The sequence below is a fragment of the Macaca thibetana genome, chromosome X, assembly GCF_024542745.1.
Source record: "Macaca thibetana thibetana isolate TM-01 chromosome X, ASM2454274v1, whole genome shotgun sequence".
NCBI classification, from domain to species: Eukaryota; Metazoa; Chordata; class Mammalia; order Primates; family Cercopithecidae; genus Macaca; species Macaca thibetana.
Window position 1 is genome coordinate 37,205,359 of NC_065598.1, and position 23,890 is coordinate 37,229,248.

At 41.3% G+C, this 23,890-nt stretch overlaps 1 protein-coding gene across 2 annotated transcripts in view; it reads left to right on the forward strand.

Moving 5' to 3' along the window:
* Positions 1 to 6,335: 6,335 nt before the first annotated feature.
* The window catches only part of LANCL3 (LanC like family member 3), a 102,516-nt gene continuing 84,961 nt past the window's right edge, over positions 6,336 to 23,890 (forward strand). For both annotated transcript variants that reach the window (XM_050776527.1, XM_050776529.1), the window contains exon 1: positions 6,336 to 7,205. In XM_050776527.1, the coding sequence (XP_050632484.1) occupies positions 6,633 to 7,205 (573 nt within the window). In that variant the 5' untranslated portion in view covers positions 6,336 to 6,632. The remainder of the gene's footprint in view (positions 7,206 to 23,890) is intronic.

Genomic DNA, 23,890 nt, shown 5'->3' on the forward strand with positions numbered 1-23,890 from the left:
CTCATTGCTAGCACAGCAGTCTGTGATCTACCGGCAAGGCAGCAGCGAGGCTGGGGGAGGGGCGCCCACCATTGCTGAGGCTTAAGTAGGTAAACAAAGCTGCTGGGAAGCTCGAACTGGGTGGAGCTCACAGCAGCTCAAGGAAACCTGCCTGTCTTTGTAGACTCCACCTCTGGGGACAGGGCAATAACAAACACAGCCGAAACCTCTGCAGACGCAAACGACTCTGTCTGACAGCTTTGAAGAGAGCAGTGGATCTCCCAACACGGAGACAGAGATCTGAGAAGGGACAGACTCCCTGCTCAAGTGGGTCCCTGACCCCTGAGTAGCCTAACTGGGAGACATCCCCCACTAGGGGCAGTCTGACACCCCACACCTCACAGGGTGGAGTACACCCCTGAGAGGAAGCTTCCAAAGCAAGAATCAGACAGGTACACTCGCTGTTCAGAAATATTCTATCTTCTGCAGCCTCTGCTGCTGATACCCAGGCAAACAGGGTCTGGAGTGGACCTCAAGCAATCTCCAACAGACCTACAGCTGAGGGTCCTGACTGTTAGAAGGAAAACTATCAAACAGGAAGGACACCTACACCAAAACCCCATCAGTACATCACCATCATCAAATACCAGAGGCAGATAAAACCACAAAGATGGGGAAAAAGCAGGGCAGAAAAGCTGGAAATTCAAAAAATAAGAGCGCATCTCCCCTGGCAAAGGAGCGCAGCTCATCGCCAGCAACGGATCAAAGCTGGACGGAGAATGACTTTGACGAGATGAGAGAAGGCTTCAGTCCATCAGATTTCTCAGAGCTAAAGGAGGAATTACGTACCCAGCGCAAAGAAACTAAAAATCTTGAAAAAAAAGTGGAAGAATTGATGGCTAGAGTAATTAATGCAGAGAAGGTCCTAAACGAAATGAAAGAGATGAAAACCATGACACGAGAAATACGTGACAAATGCACAAGCTTCAGTAACCGACTCGATCAACTGGAAGAAAGAGTATCTGCGATTGAGGATCAAATGAATGAAATGAAGCGAGAAGAGAAACCAAAAGAAAAAAGAAGAAAAAGAAATGAACAAAGCCTGCAAGAAGTATGGGATTATGTAAAAAGACCAAATCTACGTCTGATTGGGGTGCCTGAAAGTGAGGGGGAAAATGGAACCAAGTTGGAAAACACTCTTCAGGATATCATCCAGGAGAACTTCCCCAACCTAGTAGGGCAGGCCAACATTCAAATCCAGGAAATACAGAGAACGCCACAAAGATACTCCTCGAGAAGAGCAACTCCAAGACACATAATTGCCAGATTCACCAACGTTGAAATGAAGGAAAAAATCTTAAGGGCAGCCAGAGAGAAAGGTCGCGTTACCCACAAAGGGAAGCCCATCAGACTAACAGCAGATCTCTCGGCAGAAACTCTCCAAGCCAGAAGAGAGTGGGGGCCAATATTCAACATTCTTAAAGAAAAGAATTTTAAACCCAGAATTTCATATCCAGCCAAACTAAGTTTCATAAGTGAAGGAGAAATAAAATCCTTTACAGATAAGCAAATGCTTAGAGATTTTGTCACCACTAGGCCTGCCTTACAAGAGACCCTGAAGGAAGCACTAAACATGGAAAGGAACAACCGGTACCAGCCATTGCAAAAACATGCCAAAATGTAAAGACCATCGAGGCTAGGAAGAAACTGCATCAACTAACGAGCAAAATAACCAGTTAATATCATAATGGCAGGATCAAGTTCACACATAACAATCTTAACCTTAAATGTAAATGGACTAAATGCTCCAATTAAAAGACACAGACTGGCAAACTGGATAAAGAGTCAAGACCCATCAGTCTGCTGTATTCAGGAGACCCATCTCACATGCAGAGACATACATAGGCTCAAAATAAAGGGATGGAGGAAGATTTACCAAGCAAATGGAGAACAAAAAAAAGTGGGGGTTGCAATACTAGTCTCTGATAAAACAGACTTTAAACCATCAAAGATCAAAAGAGACAAAGAAGGCCATTACATAATGGTAAAGGGATCAATTCAACAGGAAGAGCTAACTATCCTAAATATATATGCACCCAATACAGGAGCACCCAGATTCATAAAGCCTTAAAATTCTTAGAGACTTACAAAGAGACTTAGACTCCCATATAATAATAATGGGAGACTTCAACACTCCACTGTCAACATTAGACAGATCAACGAGACAGAAAGTTAACAAGGATATCCAGGAATTGAACTCATCTCTGCAGCAAGCAGACCTAATAGACATCTATAGAACTCTCCACCCCAAATCAACAGAATATACATTCTTCTCAGCACCACATCGTACTTACTCCAAAATCGACCACATAATTGGAAGTAAAGCACTCCTCAGCAAATGTACAAGAACAGAAATTATAACAAACTGTCTCTCAGACCACAGTGCAATCAAACTAGAACTCAGGACTAAGAAACTCAATCAAAACCGCTCAACTACATGGAAACTGAACAACCTGCTCCTGAATGACTACTGGGTACATAACGAAATGAAGGCAGAAATAAAGATGTTCTTTGAAACCAATGAGAACAAAGAGACAACATACCAGAATCTCTGGGACACATTTAAAGCAGTGTGTAGAGGGAAATTTATAGCACTAAATGCCCACAAGAGAAAGCAGGAAAGATCTAAAATTGACACTCTAACATCGCAATTAAAAGAACTAGAGGAGCAAGAGCAAACACATTCGAAAGCTAGCAGAAGGCAAGAAATAACTAAGATCAGAGCAGAACTGAAGGAGATAGAGTCACAAAAAACTCTCCAAAAAATCAATGAATCCAGGAGTTGGTTTTTTGAAAAGATCAACAAAATTGACAGACCACTAGCAAGACTAATAAAGAAGAAAAGAGAGAAGAATCAAATCGACGCAATTAAAAATGATAAAGGGGATATCACCACCGACCCCACAGAAATACAAACTACCATCAGAGAATACTATAAACACCTCTATGCAAATAAACTGGAAAATCTAGAAGAAATGGATAATTTCCTGGACACTTACACTCTTCCAAGACTAAACCAGGAAGAAGTTGAATCCCTGAATAGACCAATAGCAGGCTCTGAAATTGAAGCAATAATTAATAGCCTACCAACCAAAAAAAGTCCAGGACCAGATGGATTCATAGCTGAATTCTACCAGAGGTACAAGGAGGAGTTGGTACCATTCCTTCTGAAACTATTCCAATCAATAGAAAAAGAGGGAATCCTCCCTAACTCATTTTATGAGGCCAACATCATCCTGATACCAAAGCCTGGCAGAGACACAACAAAAAAAGAGAATTTTAGACCAATATCCCTGATGAACATCGATGCAAAAATCCTCAATAAAATACTGGCAAACCGGATTCAGCAACACATCAAAAAGCTTATCCACCATGATCAAGTGGGCTTCATCCCTGGGATGCAAGGCTGGTTCAACATTCGCAAATCAATAAACATAATCCAGCATATAAACAGAACCAAAGACAAGAACCACATGATTATCTCAATAGATGCAGAAAAGGCTTTTGACAAAATTCAACAGCCCTTCATGCTAAAAATGCTCAATAAATTCGGTATTGATGGAACGTACCTCAAAATAATAAGAGCTATTTATGACAAACCCACAGCCAATATCATACTGAATGGGCAAAAACTGGAAAAATTCCCTTTGAAAACTGGCACAAGACAGGGATGCCCTCTCTCACCACTCCTATTCAACAAAATGCTCATCATCACTGGCCATCAGAGAAATGCAAATCAAAACCACAATGAGATACCATCTCACACCAGTTAGAATGGCAATCATTAAAAAGTCAGGAAACAACAGGTGCTGGAGAGGATGTGGAGAAATAGGAACACTTTTTACACTGTTGGTGGGATTGTAAACTAGTTTCAACCATTATGGAAAACAGTATGGCCATTCCTCAAGGATCTAGAACTAGATGTACCATATGACCCAGCCATCCCATTACTGGGTATATACCCAAAGGATTATAAATTATGCTGCTATAAAGACACATGCACACGTATGTTTATTGCAGCACTATTCACAATAGCAAAGACTTGGAATCAACCCAAATGTCCATCAGTGAGAGATTGGATTAAGAAAATGTGGCACATATACACCATGGAATACTATGCAGCCATAAAAAAGGATGAGTTTGTGTCCTTTGTAGGGACATGGATGCAGCTGGAAACCATCATTCTTAGCAAACTATCACAAGAACAGAAAACCAAACACCGCATGTTCTCACTCATAGGTGGGAACTGAACAATGAGATCACTTGGACTCAGGAAGGGGAACATCACACACAGGGGCCTATCATGGGGAGGGGGGAGGGGGGAGGGATTGCATTGGGAGTTATACCTGATGTAAATGACGAGTTGATGGGTGCAGCACACCAACATGGCACAAGTATACATATGTAACAAACCTGCACGTTATGCACATGTACCCTACAACTTAAAGTATAATAATAATAAATAAATTAAAAAAAAAGATTTTGTGATTGCTTTTTATACAGCATTTTGGGGCAATGGACAGATGACACAACTGGGAAAAAGCAGAAGAGCTCCTTTTCTCGGAGATGCGTTTACATACAGTTCTATTTTGAAGCCAGTTAGCAGATCCCTGTTGTTGCTGCCGCTACCTCTGGGATGGAGTGTTTGGAAGAATAATCAGAGTCAGAGTTAAGAGTTGCCTCTAGATTCATGACAAGGGTGAGTGGGTTGTGGAGGAATGAAGTGGAATAAGGCTTCATTTCTGCTGGTAAAGGCTTTATTTTATGTTTCCTTGTCTGAGGGGACAAAAATCACCTCTAATGCCTGTTGTGGTTGAGGGATGAGGAAGGACGTCTCAAGGAGAAACTCAACATCCCTCTTGGTTCTTTGATGCCTTTCCTTCCTTTAACATATCAAGCTCCCTGCCTAAAAGTGGACTTTTATTATTATTATTATTATTAAAAATAAATCAGTTTTGGCAGCATCAAAGGGGGACAATGGCCATACTGTCGTTGAACTATGTGGATGTGTCCCTCCTGGCAGTCATGTTGGCAAACTAAGGTTCTTTCCCAGACTACATTAAGTAAGGGTGGAGGGGCAGGGTATTTAATTTCTGCTTCCCAATCATGGTGACATTTAACACTTCTGAGGAAAAAAAAAAAAATTGCGTCCAAACTGGCCTTTCAAGTAAGTGGAATAGTTACTCTCCCCACAAAGTATCAGAAACTGTTCTATGAGCCACTTACTCCTTTGTGTCTTGCATAGTCCCTGTCAAAATACAAATACTTCTGGGAAACGTGACCTCTTTAGTCTTCAAGAGTCAACACTTTGGGAAAGGCAGAATTATTTCAAACAGCTGAGCACAAGAAAGGCCACTAGCTTTTGTAATTGTTCATTTTCTCTTTTTTCCTACTGAATTGTAAGCTCCAAGAGGTCTAGGATCATGCCCCTCTTATTCATCCATCTATTTCCAGGTTTCAGGTTTCAGGACATATAGGAGAACCTCCATAATACCCTTGGGAAGAAAGCAGAAGAGAACAAACATGGGAAAGAAGGGAGGGAAGGGGGAGATAAAAAGCCTAATTAAATTATCACAGAGCGTTTATCCTAATATTAACTAGTTAATGACTTCAAGATATGTATTGAGCTTTTACTATGCACGCATGGCAGGAGGGGAGTGCCCCTTCCTTGCCTTAACCTGGTGTGGTTCTTTGAGTTTTTACTCCTGTATACTCGAAGAAAACAATACAAAAACCAAAACTGGGAAAAAAGTTCCCGTATGGGGTATTTCACCGTTTTAATGCATTAAACATGATGTGCTCAAATACCCCAGCCTTTGGGATTGAAACATTCATAATGAGAACTCCGAAGCGACCAAGATGAAATACAAACGTCAAAGAAGGCGCCTAGTTTTGTCTTGGTACTCTTGGTACTTTTGTCTTGGTACTCTAGCCTAATTCAGTGGCTCCTCAAACTTTAATGTGCACGCGAATCACCTGGGGATCTTGCTGAATATTCAGATTTGGATTCAATAGGTCTGGAGCGAAGCCTGAGATGCTGCGTTTTTAACATGCTCCTGGGTGATGTTGATGCTTCTAACCCAAGGACCACACTTTGAGTATACAAAGGACTGGAGACTGTCACCTCTACCGCCAGGTGTGTCTATGCTGAGTCCCAGAGTCCCAGATCAGTGTCCCGCACGTCCTCGGCCTTCCGCCAGGAGGGGAGGAGCCGGGGGCGGAGCGGGAGGAGTGGCGCGGGCCCCGCGTGGGTCCTGCCAGATATCACCTCGGCCCCTTGGAGAGGCAGCCGAGCTGCGGCGGCGCAGGAGGGGGCGGGTTCGGCGAGGGCGCGGCCTCTGAGAGGGGAGCGCACGATACGCATCCCCGGAATCGCCCGGGCCACTCGGGAGCCTCGCGGCAGCCCGGCGCCCCACTTGGCCATCCGCTCCTTGCCCGCCTCCTCTTGTCACCTCCCGTCTCATCCTTCTCGCTCCTTCCCCGCCGCATACACCGCCATCCGAGTGCCTCAGAGAGCCGGAGGTGGTGTGCGGGGCTGCAGGGCACGACTTCAAGCGGTCCTCAGCTCCGCACTAGCGGGCACGGGTAACAGCATGGACACCAAGCGCTGCTTCGCCAATCGCTTCGATGACTACCAGGGCAGCCTGCTGGCGGGCCAGTGTGAGGAGGCGGTGGCGCCCTTGGTCACCGCCACCATCGAACGCATCCTCCAGGAGCTTCCCCCACTCGGGGGCGACGCGGAGGCCCGAGGGGCGACGGCCGGGGCTAGCGGCTGCCAAGGGGGGCTTTATGGCGGCGTGGCCGGAGTGGCCTACATGCTCTACCACGTCTCGCAGAGCCCGCTCTTCTCCACCGCCCGGGAACGCTATCTGCGCTCGGCTAAGCGCCTCATCGACGCGTGCGCCCGCGCTGAGGAGTGGGGCGAGCCGGACGCCGACACCCGCGCTGCCTTCCTGCTCGGGGGCGCGGGCGTGTACGCCGTGGCCACGCTCGTGTACCACGCCCTGGGCCGGTCCGACTACGTGCAGCCGCTGGGCAAGTTCCGGGCTCTGTGTGCCGTCTGCGCGCCGGTCTCCTTCCTGGAGTGCGGCTCCGACGAGCTGTTCGTGGGCCGCGCAGGCTACCTGTGTGCCGCGCTGGTGCTCAAGCAGAAACTCGCCCAGGAGGTAAGAGGTAGCCCCGGCCGCGGGAGGGCGCTCGCCGCTTGCCCGGACTCCTTGGCTCCGGCAGCACTGCCCCGGGTTGTTCTCCATCTCTTTGTTACTCTTCGTGTGGTGCTAGCATTTCGTCAGTCTCTTGAGGTCTGTCTCCTGCTTTTGTCCGTCTTCTTTCCTGTCTTTTTCAGTCTCTCATTTGTTGAGATTCGGCGTCTCTGCGCTTTGTCCGTGTTTTTTACGCTGAACGTGGCATCACTTCAGATGCCTGTTAGCTTTCTGGGGGATGACAGTGTGGCCCTTTCAAGTAAGATGAAAACCTCAGAAATGGAGGGGATTTCCTTTCCTTTGACTCTGCTGTCAAAAGCTGAGGCATCCTCGAATGTTAGAGTGCTAGAAAGTAATGGAACTTTTCGGGGCCGATGTGGAGGTAAGTTGCTTCTGGAGCCCTGGGTCTGTAACCAAGAATAACTACTCAGCCGTGGGTCTGATGTGTTTACTGTCTTGCTTACTATTCAGTTCAACCCATGGCTCTTATTAAATGCATATCTGATAGGAGTGTCCCCTTTAAAAATACATAAAGGTAGACGGAAATGTACCCGGAAATGTACCCCATTGTGGTTGCATGTGCATTATTTCACTTAAACATATTTGCTTAGGATGGGCAAGACCACAGCTTTCTTGACAGGCAGCTTTTCTTGATGAATAACTTTACAGTGGCTCCTAAAAGTGAATTGGTTTTCACATACGTATTTTTTCCTGGACTCACTTTGAAATCAGCATGTGGTTATTAGAAGAGAATATGCCAGTTCCTGTGGAGTAGGAAAAAGAACAAAACTCTGAAGGATCATAGTGACTAGAACTGAGAGGCACTTTCATTCATAATCCACTGGAGCCAGGTATTGTTCTAGGGAGGAAGTGACACATTTAACTTGGCTTTATTTAGGTGAGAAAGGCGTTTGAAGAAAAATTAAAGGTATATAGTGTTTTAAAAGAGTAATTAACTTAGATCACCTCTACAGAGGCGGACAGGTTTTTTTTTTAATAGCAGGTGAGGTTGATTCAAGTGAGAAAAAAGATGACTAAAGAAAGTGCACTGTGTTAGCTGGGCAGCAAAGATCTATGTTACAAAGTTGTCTTGAAATCGTTTACTCTGCTTCTGAGTCACTGTTGCTGCCAGCAGTTATTCAAATGCCCTTCCAGTTGTAGAAAACCTTTTAGCAGGCCACAGAGATATTTACATATCATTTGCATGCATTTGCATCTGCTCCCCTCACCTTGTAGTCTGGCAGCAGGCGATTTTCAAAAAATTTTTTCCAGTTGTTTTCCTTAATCTTGCCTCTTCCCCTTTCCATGCCTTGAGGCCTTTTCTCCAGAATGGAGTGGGAAGAGTGTGTGACCACCAGGTCACACAGGTGGAAGCAGACCAGAAGGACTCTGCCCAAAAACTGGTGGTTTGGGCCAATCTGCAACACTGAGCCACAAAGACATTTATTAAGACCTCTCTCTGCCCTCCTGCCAAACCAGATCTTCTTTTTTGTGCTAATCGAGTTGAGGTGCTTTGGCCCCTGCTCCCAGGAGATGGAACAAGCTTCAAGGATAAGGAAAAAAAAAAAAAAAAAAGCCCAGCTCTTAACCTGAGCAAACCAGTTAGTTCCAGTGCCAGCTGCAGCTGTGGCAATTCAGGACTTTCTGGCTTGAAAGGTGTAGGGCAGGGGCTAAGCACGCCAGGCTGGAAGCCTTTTGAGGGGAAAGTACAAGTTTTACACACCATCCCCAACCCGCAAGTCCTAGCCAGCACAGGACTTTGCCCTCAGTAGGTGATCCATAAACCTTGATTAAATTGAATTGCGAATTTGTGTCATTTCTTTATAAATAATCTGTCAGTATGACCTGGGTTTCTTCCCCTCCGATGTCATTTATATTCACATTCCTCTGGCAGTTCCCTCAGTTAACACTCTAATTTAGATCCTCCCCACATTACTTGGCACATCTTTGCCACCTAATAAAGAGTTGAATGAATGAATCACCATATATTGGGACTGGTGCAATATACTTTGAGCTAGAATCTCCCACTCAAGCCGTTCCATCTACCCCTAAGAAAGAAATATTTCAAAAGACACTTTTCATCATGTTATTTCCCTGCTCAGCATACTGCAGTGGCTCCCTATTACTTTTTCTCCAGTGGCTTGTCATCTCACAGTTAAAGTTACGATTCTTAAAAATAGCTGAGAAGGCCCCACATGATCTAGCCTCCTACACACCTACTCTACTCCTTGCTCATTCTTCTTCAACCACACTGGCCGTGTTACTGTTTTAGTTACTTTCCTGTCTCAGGCTGTTTGTTCTTACGGTTCTTTCTACTTGGAACACTCCCTCTAAGTATTTATAGCTAGATTTCTGACCTTGTATAGGTGTGTATGTGTGTATATATATATACACACACACATAAAAATATTTTTTTTTTTTGAGACAGGGTCTCAGTCTGTCACCCAGGCTGCAGTGCAGTGGTGCAACCATGGCTTACTGTAGCCTCGACCTCCTGGGCTCAGGTGATCCTCCTACCTCAGCCTCCCAAGTAGGTGACACCACAGGCATGTGCCACCACACCCGGCTAATTTTTTGTATTTTTTGTAGAGACAGAGTTTTACTATATTGCCTATGCTGTTCTGGAACTCCTGGGCTCAAGTGATCTGCCCGCCTCAGTCTCTTAAAGTGCTGGGATGACAGTCATGAGCCACTGTGCCTGGCCTTGTATAGGTCTTTACTTCCTCGCTGAGGCCTTTCCTGACTACCCTATTTAAAATTGCAACCCGATCCTCAACTTATCCCCCTTTAGTGATTTGTTTTACTTAAATTGTTTATTTATGTCTTTGCCAATTAGAATGTAAGCTCCATAAGGGTAGACATTTTTGGTTTCATTGATGTTCATTGCCAAGACTGCCTGGCACATTTTTAGATACCCAGCTTTGTGTGTGTTTGCAAATATCACTCAGTTTTAGTGGTGTCCCATTTATCAATATTTTCCTTTATGATGGTAGTTTTGGTGTCATGTCTAAAGAAATCTTTTCCCACTGCCAAAGTTTCAGTAAATATTTGTTAAATGAATGAATGAATGAATTATAGTTTCTTTCCATTATTTTTCTTGGCTTAAGCTCAACCAATAAAGCAGTGCTTATTAAACTTTAATGTGCTTAGAAATCACCTGCAGATCTTATAGAGCTGCAAGTTCCTGGGTGATGCTGATATTGCGGGTCCATAGAGCATGCTTTGAATAGCAAGGCAATACTGTGCTGCATAGATTTTAGCATTATAACTGCCACCTCTATTAAGGCATACTGTAAGACATCATTCTATGAAGCTTGATAGGTTTATTTAAAACGTCTGTAGTTTAGAATGCTGATTACTATATCCTACCTTTCACTCTAAAGACCCACAAGAGGAATTGCTCTCAGATTGTAGAGACAGTAATAGTTGTGTGACTCCTGGCAATTGATTGAATTGTAAAAATCTTCAAAATATGTCATGTAACTGATTCTGTTTGTCACTTTGTGTTGGCTACTAGGGAGTGTATGGCTAGAATTGTGGTCCCTATAAGCTAGCATACAGTACCTTAGCAGATCTGTATTTATGTGTAGACGTTTCTCCTGGGTTTATCTAATTTGTTTCTTCCTTAGTTTACCCTTTTCTAGGTTCTTTTCTTTTGATTTGATTTTGTTGTTTGTATTTATGTTTACAAGGTTCAGATATAAGAAAAAAATGTATATGTATGTGGCAAGATACATACACATGTATTTTCACTTAACTTGGCCTGTATTTTCACTTAATTTGGCCTTCCTGGAATAGCTCCAAGGATTTCTTAGGCAGATATCCTTGAGCAACGGGGCATTGAAGTCTCAAGAAATCATGCCAGATAAACTTATATTGGGTCCATTCGACTTTCCACTGATTGGTGGAAATGGAGCGGACAATGGCAGAGGGATTATGGGGAGACCTGGGATCTCAGTTAAAATAATAACTCTGCCACTGAATGATCTTGGAAAAATATTTTAACATCGTTGAGCCTTAATTTCCTCACCTGTAAATTGATTAATAAGAGCTTCTTCATTGACTCGTTCTGGTTTTCATTCATTCATTCCGTGAACGTCAGGTTTCTACATGGTGTGAGGCAACTTACTAGATGCTTCGATTCAGTAGTGAACAAAAAATACAAGTCTGTTGGTGAAGAAAAAAATAACATCAGTCCTTTTAGTTAAGTGCTCTTAAGGATGTAATCAGGAACTAATTGAGGACAGGTGGGAAAGGGGAGGGCTGCTGTTTGGTAGGAAAGCTTCTCTGTGGAGGCAACGTCCTGGCTTATCACTAGAGCGTGGGAACCAAGTGGCTGCGCTAAGAACAGGCATTCCAGGCAGAGGGCAAGAGCCCCTAAGGTAGGAAATGACTTGGACATTTCAAAGAAATAGAAGGAGGCTAGCATGGCTGGAGGAGACAGAGAGCAGGGCATAGAGGAGTTTGAAACCATGGAAGGAGACATGAGCAGGGTAAAACCAGATCCTGGAGGCTCAAGTTAGTCAAAGTTAGGAGTCTGCATTTGTTTTGTGTTTAAAGGAGGAAATATCTTGATCTAACTTACCTTTTAGAAAGATGACCCCAGTTTTCTGTATTAAGAGTGGATTGACAATATTAAGAATGATAACAAGGGGGACTGGTTATGGGGGGGTGTAAACCCCTTTTGTGCCAAGGACTCCTTGTCAGTCTGGTGAAACCTATAGGACCTCTTCTTAGGATAATATTTTTAAATGCATAAAAGAAAACACACAGAATTACAAAGGAAGTCAAGTATATTGCAGCCCCGTTACCAAAACATTTTTAAAATGTGTGAGCAGTAGCGTATGTGCTCCTTTACTAACACATTAAATAAGATTTTACGGCAGGTCTAATGATTATGATACTTTTGAAACAGTGATGAGAGTCAATGATATTTTGAGATACCTTCCACAGCTGCAGCGTGGCATGCATATATCTGTGATTTCTATAGGTGACAAAGTCACAAGTACAACTAGTGGTTTGTGGTTTACATTTGTAAGGAAATGCTAAGTTGTTTAAATAAGGCGGGAAACATGTAGATGTGATTTTATTTCCCCAGCCAAAGGAGACTGGTTTGGAAGTTGCTGTGATGACCAGTCCTAGATAAAGTACCTAGCACAGTGCTTGGCACATAGTAGCTGCTAAATGGAATCAATGGTAGCCTTTTTCACTACTACTAACAGAAAACCTAAGGTAATTCTGAATATCAGATAGAAAATGATACTCAATATGACGTACCTGTCTTCCTGCTGTGATTTGAAAACAACAACAACAACAGCAGCAAATTACTGCAAAGTTGTTAATTGGGTCTTTGGCTCATTTCTAAGGCAGGTGGTTGGCAGCTGTATAAGGGGCAATGCTTTTAGCTGTAAATAACAAAATGTCTAATAAAAAGTCATCTAAATAATGAGAACATTTATTATGTGGAAGTGGAAAACTAGGCCACTCCAGGATTGTTTCAGCAACTCAGGAGAGTTATCCAAATCCAAGGTCTTTCCAGCTGTTTTCTCTGCTGTTCTCAGTGTTTGAGCTGTTTCACCTTTCAATGTTGTAAGATGGCTGCTGTCATTGCAAACATTGTGTTCCCCTAACTGCAGTAGTGAGGAAAGGTCTGAGGCTTTTTTTCCCCTGCATCTTTTTCTAAAGTCATGTAGAACATTCTATCCTAGAAGAATTTCCCTTCTGACTCATTGCGCAGCGCTTGGTCATTAGCCAGTTCTAGTTTCAGGGAGGCTGGGAAGGCCGGTGTTTTTATTTTTAACCTCGATCATTGACAGGTACCGACACGAAAACAGGGAGAAGGAAATGGTTGTTTGTTGGTTACCAAAGCATCTGCCCTTTGGCGTCCCTTGGCAAGGTCTGTCTTGTGACCTCCTTTATCCGTTCGCTTTTCCTCCCTTTGGTGTTTCTCTTGCCTTTTCCACGTCATCTCCATGTGTCATGACACCTGTAAGGCATCTTGTTTTTGCTGTCAGCTAGCTGCCAATTAAATAAAAGCTAAGATATTAACTGTTAATCAAGATTTAAACTAGTAAAGTTTGGGGAATATATTTTATGGCAGCAACTGCATTTTTCCTACCTTTTCTTAAAAAGTATTTCTCTCACCAAAGATATAAAACAAAATGAGTCTTTAAATTGTTTAAAATTTGTTTTAGGCCTGGCACGGTGGCTCATCCCTCTAATCCCAGCACTTTGGGAGGCCGAGGTGGGCAGATCACATGAGGTCAGGAGTTCGAGACCAGCCTGGACAACATAGTGAAACCCTGTCTCTACTAAAAATACAAAAATTAGCTGGGCATGTGGTAGGTGCCTGTAATCCTAGCTACTCAGGAGACTGAGGCAGGAGAATTGGTTGAACCTGGGAGGCGGAGGTTGCAGTGAGCCGAGACTGCACCACTATACTCCGGCCTGGGTGACAGAGTGAGACTCCATCTCCAAAAAAAAAAAAAAAAAAAATTTGTTTTAAAAGTTAACATTTAAAAAAATTTTTTAGAAGTCTATTCCATAAAATACCTGTATTTTATCCACTTATACAAATTATCATATTATACATATATTATGCAACTTGCTTTCTTGCTTAATGTACATTGGACATCTTTGCATATTGTATACAGAGATGTAACATTCTTTATACTGGTTTAATAGTTATACTATAATGTAACCCTTATTGATGGACATTAGGTTGATTCCAGTTTTTTCTCCTTTTTTTGCTATCACAAATAGTGCCATAAATAATATACATGCATATACATATACAGTAGTCCTGCCGTATCTGCCAGGGATATGTTCCAAGACCGCCAGTGGATGCCTGGAACCATGGATAGTACCAAATGCTATATATACTGCTTTTCTGATCTGATACCCAAGACTCCTAGAGACACCTACTAAGTGACCAAGGGGCAGGTGGTTTACAGAGTGGATATGCTGGAAAAAGGGATGATTCATGTCCCAGGTGGGAAGGAGCAGGATGTCCCCAAATTTTATCACACTACTCAGAATGGCATGAAATTTAAAACTTATGAATTGTTTATTTCTGGAATTTTCCACATAGTATTTTTGGACCCCGGATGTCTGCTGGTAACTGAAACCACAGAAAGCAAAACCTTGGATAAAAGAGGATTGCTGTAAAATGCATATATATATATAATGTATACATGTAATATATGTGTGTGTATATATATCTTTTCATATATGTATTTTTACCAACTTTTGCAAGTATCTATGTAGGGTAAATTTTTAAAACACAATTGCTGGGTCAAAATTGACATATATTTTTTATTTGATAGAGGATTATCAAATTGCCCTCCAAAAATGTTCTACCAATTTCTATTCCCTCCACCAGCATTTGGGAGTACCTGTGTTCTCACTGGGTTTCATCAGAATTTTTAGTATATGCCAAACTGACAAGTAGAAAATTAGGATGGAGATTTCCAGGGTAGAAACTGAGTCCCCTTATTGTTTCTTTCAACTTTTACCAAACAAAATGCGTGTGAGGAATTTCATTCAGTCTTTGGATTTGAGCGGTTCCCATTTTTTAGGCAGGTGTGTGTTGCATACGCCTAAGTAAACCCTGAAGTGTGGCTTGAAATGACGGCAGGGTTGGGCAAGCTGGATTTTTGTAGGCTGGGTCCAATTCCTAATTGGCTGATTACAGATCCACCAGGAAGCAGGCACTTCTGTGGGCTACAGCTTAGACCCTTTGTTATCCATGACCCAGAACCCAGTGAGTGCTAAAATGTCGTGATGTAATAAGGATTAACAATGATTGATCACTTATTTCCACACACTATTGTAAGTTTTTTTCATGTATTATGTCACTTTTCAAAATGTACCTAAGTGTAATTTTGTTTGTTAAAATTTTTTTATTTTTAATTCCTAATCATTGTATGTATTTATGGGGTACAATGTGATGTTTTGATACATGTGTACATTGTGGAATGAGCAAATCAGGCTAATTAACATCTCCATCACCTGACATACTTATTATCATTTCTTTGTGGTGAGAACATTTAAAATCCACTTTTAGCAACTTTGAAGTATAGAATACATTATTATTAACTACAGCAGAAGATCATTGAAACTTATTCCTCCTGTGTAATTAAAACTTCATACCCTTTTACCAACTTCTCCCCTTTCCCTCCCCATCTCTCCCCACCCACCTCCAGCTTCTGGCAATTACCATTCTACTCTCACCTTCTATGAGTTTCACTTTTTGAGATTCTACATAGATGTCACTTAATACTACCAACAACCTTATAACATGGGCACCGTTATTATCTCGATCATATCCAGTAGGGAAACTGAGGCACAGAGAGGTTGAGAAACTTGTTCCAGATCACACGGCAAGTCAGTGGCAGAGATGGGGTTCCATCTTCCCCAGGCTGGTTGCCAAATCTGTGATTTCAATTGGTGATCCTCATATTTTAATGTGCATGCAAACCCCAGGGATCTTGTTAAAAATCAGCTTTTAGCTCAGTGAGTCTGGAGTGTGACTCATGATTCTGCATCTCTACTGAGCTTCAGGTGATGCCGCTCTTGCTGGTATATGGAACAAACTTGAGCACAACACTCTGAATTACATTTTCCCCCCAATGTTATGGGGTTGCCTGTCAACAAATGTAACTGCTCCTGCAAACTTCGTGATTTTTCATCATTTTCTCTTGTACTGAGGATGACTTCTTCCATAGGTGCAAGAATACCAGCTTTCTGGTTTGTGGGTTATACTGAAGGAAAGAGTCACTACCTGGTGCATCTCCTTGTAGGTTTAAGGGATATGTTGACATCTATTGAATGAAAGAGCAAATGCAAGGATTTCTTTTTCCTAATAGATGTAATTTTTCACTGTATACAGCAAGTTTTTAGAATTCCTTTAAAGGCCCAAACAAACCATATCCCAGCAGTTTTAAATTATTTCATGATAATTCAAGAGACACCTTATTATGACATTCCCAAACAGAAGACATGAGCCTGATAATCATGATACCAAGCCTATTTTAGTCATTCCATTTTACCTGTTTGATGTAAAGTAGTGCTTCTCTCCAACTCTAAATTAATTTAAACTTAAAATGATCAGACATCTTCCTTTTTATTTTCTAATCACAATGATTTAACAGACCTACTCAAAATAATGTAGAAAGCTTTAGATACAGTTTATTTATATCTTTTCATCTGTTAATATACATTCCACTAAAACCCAAACTTATTATTTGTATTATAATTATTTAAAGAGAACATAGTTCATAATTTTTTGTTACAGAGTAAATGGAAAAATAAACACAGTAAAACTTGTTTTAAATGAACTTAATTATTTATTTTGCCAATAACTAAACTCACAGTGCTCTATAAGGATATTGTTTTAATGGAATTTTATTACATGTATTGGCCTTTGAATGTGAAAATGATAGATTATATTAATTTCTTACTAACTTCTTCTCTAATTACACTTTTGCTGGTTAATTTAGTAAATGATGTTTGTCGTGTGATTGGCTGCAACACAATATGCAATGGATTTCCTCCAAGTGACAGGGCAGTTCTGTAGTTTCCCCACATGGTGATGGTCTCTAGGTAAACTGGTCCAACAGTTCATGATGTGTCCAAGTCTTTTTCTTCATGATTCAACTTTACAAGTTCATCTCTGACCACCAGTCAAGTACCATGTCTTGATTAGTTTGTCTCATAAAAAAACGAGTTGTTCTTATTATACACACACACGCACACAGATATATATATATATATGCATGTGTATATAAGATACACACGCACCATCACTAAATGCTTCCTAATTATTTTCTTTATGGTTTTACTTACTAGGGAAACCTACCAAGATAACAGGCCCATTATTCTTGGGGTGCTAGCCACTTGATCAAACTGAATTCTCAAGAAGTATTTGATCTTTCTTTTTGCAAGCTGAATAAAGGAGTGTTTTGTGTAAGATCAGATTTTCCTTTCTGAATAGCCTTAACCATTCAACGAACCAGAGAAATGAACGACTTTGGCCTGTTAAAGTGTGAGTATGGCTATCTGGGTCATAAAGAAACTGTTTTTCAGATGAGAGACAAAGTCTTACAGACTTCATTGGTAAAAACATCTAAATGAGAGGTGGCAAAACAAATATTTGTCATGGCATTATGTGCTGTTAGCTGTTCCTGTGCCCATCTGCTGGCCCCATTGCTTTGCGTGGAATGGATTCCCTGTGCTCAGTGGTGTGTTGAAATCTGGTGTCTATGGCAACAAAAGCATCACCAATCTCAAAGCAAGCACTGTCAGGACCAGCTGAATCTCCCCACTCACACAATGACTTTAGGAAAGGAGACACATTCTAACAGACTTTACAGCTATCCAAGGCCAAAGAGATCCAGTGTCCAACCAGAAAGGACGTATTGTCCTCATGCATATATCATTAACATAATCTTGCTTTTTAAAATGTTTTTTTTCTTGTGAGGCAAAGAGAATTGCACATTTATTACAAATTGCAATTGTTGAAATAGGCTGGACTCTCAATGAAGACATTAAAGCATGATAGTTAAGAACAGTCTTGGGCCGGGCGCGGTGGCTCAAGCCTGTAATCCCAGCACTTTGGGAGGCCAAGACGGGCGGATCACGAGGTCAGGAGATCGAGACCATCCTGGTTAACACGGTGAAACCCCGTCTCTACTAAAAAATACAAAAAACTAGCCGGCCGAGGTGGCGGACGCCTGTAGTCCCAGCTACTCGGGAGGCGGAGGCAGGAGAATGGCGTGAACCCGGGAGGCGGAGCTTGCAGTGAGCTGAGATCCGGCCACTGCACTCCAGCCTGGGTGACAGCGCGAGACTCCGTCTCAAAAAAAAAAAAAAAAAAAAAAAAAAAAAAAAAAAAAAAAAAAAAGAACAGTCTTTTCAGATTCAGGTAGCCTTGGGATTGTCAGACTCCATTGCAATATCTGATTGATTTTAAGCAAGTTATTTAGCATCTCTGAGGCTTAATTTCTTCACCAACAAAATGCAATTCAAGCAGCACCTACCTCATAGGTGTGCTATGACGGGCCACTGAGAATGTGTGGTAATGTGCTTGGCAGAGGATGCTCCCAAGCATAGACTAAGAATTCCCTGTGTCAGCCATGATTTTGAGTATTGGTGGGCTTCAGCATAGGGTGATGAGACAGTGTAACTGCATTTTCACTGAGATGGAGTACTCCTCCAAATATCAGTATGTGTGGTTTTTTTCTTTTCTTTTCTTTTTTTTTCCTTGAATCTATCTGACAGCTATAAACCCTCCTTCAACCTACTGCTTGGTGGAGACAGTGGCTGCCAGTGTTCTGGATGTTGATTCTGAGTATTGTTGGGCTTTAGCATAGGGTGCTAAAACACTCTGCGTTGATTAAATAGCATATGTATTCTTTTGGATGTTCAGCCAGTCTGTCTAATATTCCCTGTGGTGGCATTCAGAGCTGCTGTGTCCCGGATGGCAACAGCAAAGCTTTGAGATTTTCACACAGAGGTCATAAAGGGCTGGGGGGAAGCCCTCTGCTCTGCCATACAGGAGATTAAGCTGAGCTGCTCAGGCAGATTATATGTCAAAGGAAATTGAGTGGGTGGGCATCACCCCTAAACAAGGACTTGTGTGAATTACTCTGCACTTCCTCCAGGGAAAGGGCTCTTTTCTCTTTTAAAAACTGTAGGATCTTTGCAGTGTTATAAGAATTGGCTTTCCTGTCTCTCTGATATGTGCTCCTTGGAGTAAATCACCTGATTGGCTTGAAGATACTGTAAATTGCCATACAGGTGATGTTGGAATATTTGCTTCTTACTGTTCCCCACTCCAACCTCCTATTCTGAGTGGTGGATTCAATGAGCTATTTTTTGCTCTCAAGTTCTCTTCTTTGTTTCTAGAGATAATTTGCTTCCATGGCACTAATTCAGAATTTCAGAGGAATTTCAATAGTAGTGACACTGTCAAAGTGACAACTTCAAATGAGTTTTCCTCAGCAAATGTTCCAGGTCATGTACATTTATTAGCTTGTTTCAGAAAAGGGTTAATACAATCAAGGATTCTTTCAAGTGTTTCTTCAGCTTCTGGGCTCAGAAAGTATTTTTTTCTTGCATTAATGGACTTCTCTATTAGTATTTGAAAGCTATGTGATATAAAGCTATGTGACTCACTGTCAGTTTTACAAACTTAAATCTGCACTTCACTCTTTCATTCGTAGCTCCTATTTATATTCATTTATCACATAATGCTCTTGATATTAACAACTACACTACTCTAATAATAAAGCTATAATTATGACTTTTCCCTATCCCTAATTGGGGATAGGGGTGCCATGTGTATTGATTAGCTCTGCTTATGATCTTCAATACCACACCAACTGGGTTCTAAGTCTTGGCTTTAATCTCCATGTGGGTCTATTTTTTTTTTTTCTGACACAAGAGTTTCTTACACTTGAACATGCATTCGAATCCCTCGAGGGTTTGTTAAAACACACATTGCTGGGCTGTACTCCCTAAGTTTCTGGAGATGGGCCTGAAAATTTTCACTTTTAACAAGTTCCCAGTGATACTGCTGCAGCTGCTGCTGGTCTGGGGAATACATTTCGAGAACAAATTTCCTGAGTAGCTAGGATTACAGGCACCTACAACCACCCTTAACCTTGGCCAAACATCTCTGAAATGTGGGAACTAGGTGAGGGCATATGGCAGCAGTACCATAAACTTATCACCACCAGAAAATAAATCAAAGGATAAGACTTACTATGTGACAGGCACTATGATAAGCATATTTTCTTCATTTTACAGGTGAGAAAATTGTGACTTCGAGAGGTTTAGTAACTTGCCTAATATCACACAGCTAGTAAAGTAGTAGAACCCACGTTTGTCTGACCATATAACTTCTTAATTTCTATAGATTTAAGTCAGGTAAACCCTCTGCATGTTTTTCTACTAAAGCACACACTTCCAAGAGGATCTTGGGCTTGCACCACAAGATGTTTGGAAGAATAGCCTGAACTCAACACTAGAAAGGTTCAGGAATTGCAGGTTCCAGGTGTCTCTGGTGGTAGTGGGAGTGTGGGTCAGGTATGAAAACAGAATTAGTTGCAAGTTTGATAAACAGTGGTTAGACTCCCAGATACTTTCCCAAATCTGAGCAACCAGATGATGGTCTTAGGCCAGGTTTCCCAAAGTTGACCTTGAGATGTGGATTCATATGGAATTGTTTATTAAGGAAGTGTTCCAAGGAGAGAGCAGTATGAGAATGGGGAAAGTAGGAAGCAGTGAATGGAAGGAAACGAAGCAAGAGTGTGATCTTAGGCTAAATTCCAGTCTCTGTCTCATCTTGTAGGGAAGCTCTGGAGTGTATATTACACTCTAGACTGGAGGTACACTCTTGTACCAGTAATGAGCTCCAGCTGGCGGTGGGGGTATGTAAATTTTCAGGTACTACCGACTCTCTTGGCATGCTGCTGAAGTTGCCCTTGTAGCCCAAAAGTAGGGCTCTGAAGAAGCCTGCAGGTGAGAGTTGTTAGAAGCAAAGTATATGGACATAGGGGGATGGCTTCAAAGAACTGATAAAGAAGCATCTGAGAAGGTTTGGTAGGGAAACCTGCAGTTCCTCCACCTGGGCCCTCCACACCTTAGTAGAAGCCTTGAGATTCACTTTTTTGACAGATTGAATTAGAGAAACTCAGCTTTGAGGCCCAAGGCACAGTCAAGGGCAGAGATGTGGTACTTCACTGAAAGCAGAATGACATGAAAGTTTACATGCTGAATTGTGGGCACCTCCCTCCTGCACACACATTTAGTTAACCTCTTCCTCAAATCCACATTCAGAACATTGGCAGCCACTGCCTCCAACAAGCAGTTGGTTGAAGGAGGACATATGGTTGTCAGATACATTCATGAAGAAAGAACCACAGATACAGACATTTGGAGGATTACTCCATCCCAGTGTGAATGCAGGTACACTGTCTCATCGCACTATGCTAAAGCCAGCCAACTGGCTAGCCCTTTCCCGTACCCAGAGTTGCCAGTGAGCTTCTTAGGATGAAACTGTTAAATAGGGACTGTCATTCAAAAGACATTTGAGGAACGTGTCTGATTTAAAAGGCAGCGATGGTAACAAAATATACAAATAGGAAAGCCAATCTTGGAGGAAACAGATAATACTGCATAAGAAAATTTCCAAATGCCCAAACCTATAATTAATATTGTCAGAGAGGAAAGTAAACATGACTGAAATGAAAGTAGGATATTATTGAAAGGAATATTGAGAGAACAGAAAACGCTTAGAAATAAAAAAAAAAGCAGAAATAAAAATAATTCGATGCAAAAATTAGAATATTAAGTTGAATAAATGTCCCTGAAAGTTCAACCAAAAGACAATGAGATTGATAATAAGAAAAAAGATTAGAGAAGTCCAACCTCTGTCTAATAGTCAGTCCCAATTAAAAGAGAATTAAGTGAAAGAGGAAAATTATGAGAAAAAGCAAGAATATTTTTATAAGTGAAATACATGAGTTGCCAGATTTAAGAGACCCACCAGCATATTGGATGGAAAAACAATAAAGAAGAGACTCTAAAAATTTCCAAAAAGGAAAAAACCTGGTTCCAAACAAGGATTAGCATTGGAATTGTCATAGCAACTTAGAAATTTAAAAAACAGTGAAGCAAGGTCTCCAAAATTCATAGAGAAAATTCTAAACTAGAATTCTGTAGCAGCCAAAATTATCAATCAAGTATGGAAGTAGAAAACATATCTTTAGCTATGCAAGGTCTCCAAAAAGATACCTTTTTATAGTTTGTCAAAAACTACAGAGGGAATGAACCAAAACGTTGGCAAATATGGAATCACAAAACCTGAGGCCCCAATACCAGGGGGTCACAGGGAACGTCCAGGGTAGTAGTAAAAGGACAGTCCAGGATCACGGCTGGGTAGTAATACCAAGGGAAGAAAAAGGAGACAAAAGTAGTCCTAATTGCACATGATATTGCTTAATGAATATTGATTTAGCCAAATAATGTGATACTATTATTTTGGGTAGGTAAGAAAGGAGAAGTATGTATGGAGATATTATAAAAAAGCTAAAGTTTCATTTTCCATGTTAGCAGATTAATATAGAATGCCTAAATGAACACCTAAAGACATGGTTGTATAAGGATGTCATTTAAAAAATATGGAGATAAGTTTCTAGAAAAATATACAGATAAATGTGTTTTAATTTTTTGCCTCAAAGGAGTTGATATATGGGTGGGAATAGGTGGGGGCAGGAGCCTGCTATTATTTTGAAGAACTCTTGACTTTTAAAACAATGCACATATATTTCTTTGAGAAATATAAACATCAAGAAAATAGATGAGGACTCCTTAACTGACTTTACCTGTGCTTTTGGGCCATTATTTATACACACTCTGTTTTGTTCTTCACATTTACCCTCTTCCAGCTTAATGATTAAACAGCGTTGTTGGAGAACATTTATAGAATGCCATCTAATAACAGAAATGATGTGGTCATTTATGGATAAAGTTTGTCAACAAACATTTCCCCATCAAAAATATGGCTTGATATATCCGTTATATCCTTATAAGCCATGCTAGATTAAGATTTAATGCTGATGTTTTATTAGTAGAATAAAGAGTTGAATACCTCTCTGTTGATTCAAATCTTCATGTGATTTTATTTACACAGTTGTGCCTTCCCTAGTAAAGTATTGAGTTAAAAATGAGGACTGGACCTATATTAAGCTTCTACCCAGCGAGAAGGGGTATGGGGATAAGGCCCAGTTAAAATAATTGAAAGTGAAAAGATAGATGATTAGAATACAATAACTGGTTCAACCACTTTATCTAAAGCAGAGCAAGAATAACAGTTTTTCGTGGCAGTGGCTCTAAGATGCTCCAAGTTTTTAAAATGCTTTCAAGTCATTGCAACCAAGATAAACTGATAATTACATAGAACATTAAGTTGCTAAGTGCTTTTTACATAAGCTGTCCTATTTAATTCTTGCGATGTCTCTTCAAGTTGGATATTATTACCACATTCATTTTCAGAATAGAAAATAGAAAACATTGCAGAGAGGTTAAGTAGCTTTCCAAAGGTTATATGGTTGAGAAGTAGAATAATGATAACATTTATTGCCCAAGCAGGATACTTTTGACAGGCACCAACCAGTGGGGAGTCTAACAACAGATACAACCCAAGATTTACCTATGGGACTTATGGCTCCCAACTGATAAGAGATGGAGCCTCGTCCAGAACTCAAGTTCTTCTCCAAAGTTGTGAACTTTCTGCTGCCTTGGGCTGGTAGTACCATTAGTGTTAAACGAAATTCCACATTACCTAATTATACCAATGAATGTTGACTGAATGGCAATTGTTTTTGTTTGTTGAGAGAACTTTCATGGGAGTGGGCAGAGCTTCTAAACCAGTCTTGGGGATTCAGGACTGAATTAGTTGCTTACTGTCACTCTAGACTCACCAAAGTAGCTTGAAAACTTGTAGAGGGAAGGTGTATGGGGGGCATTCAAGTATAGGTTAGAAATCCTGAATAGAACATAATAAAAGGACTGGTAGTGCGATGCTGGAGACAAGCATGGATGGTTAAGTATGTGGAGTGAAATTAGATGGCAAGTTATGAAAT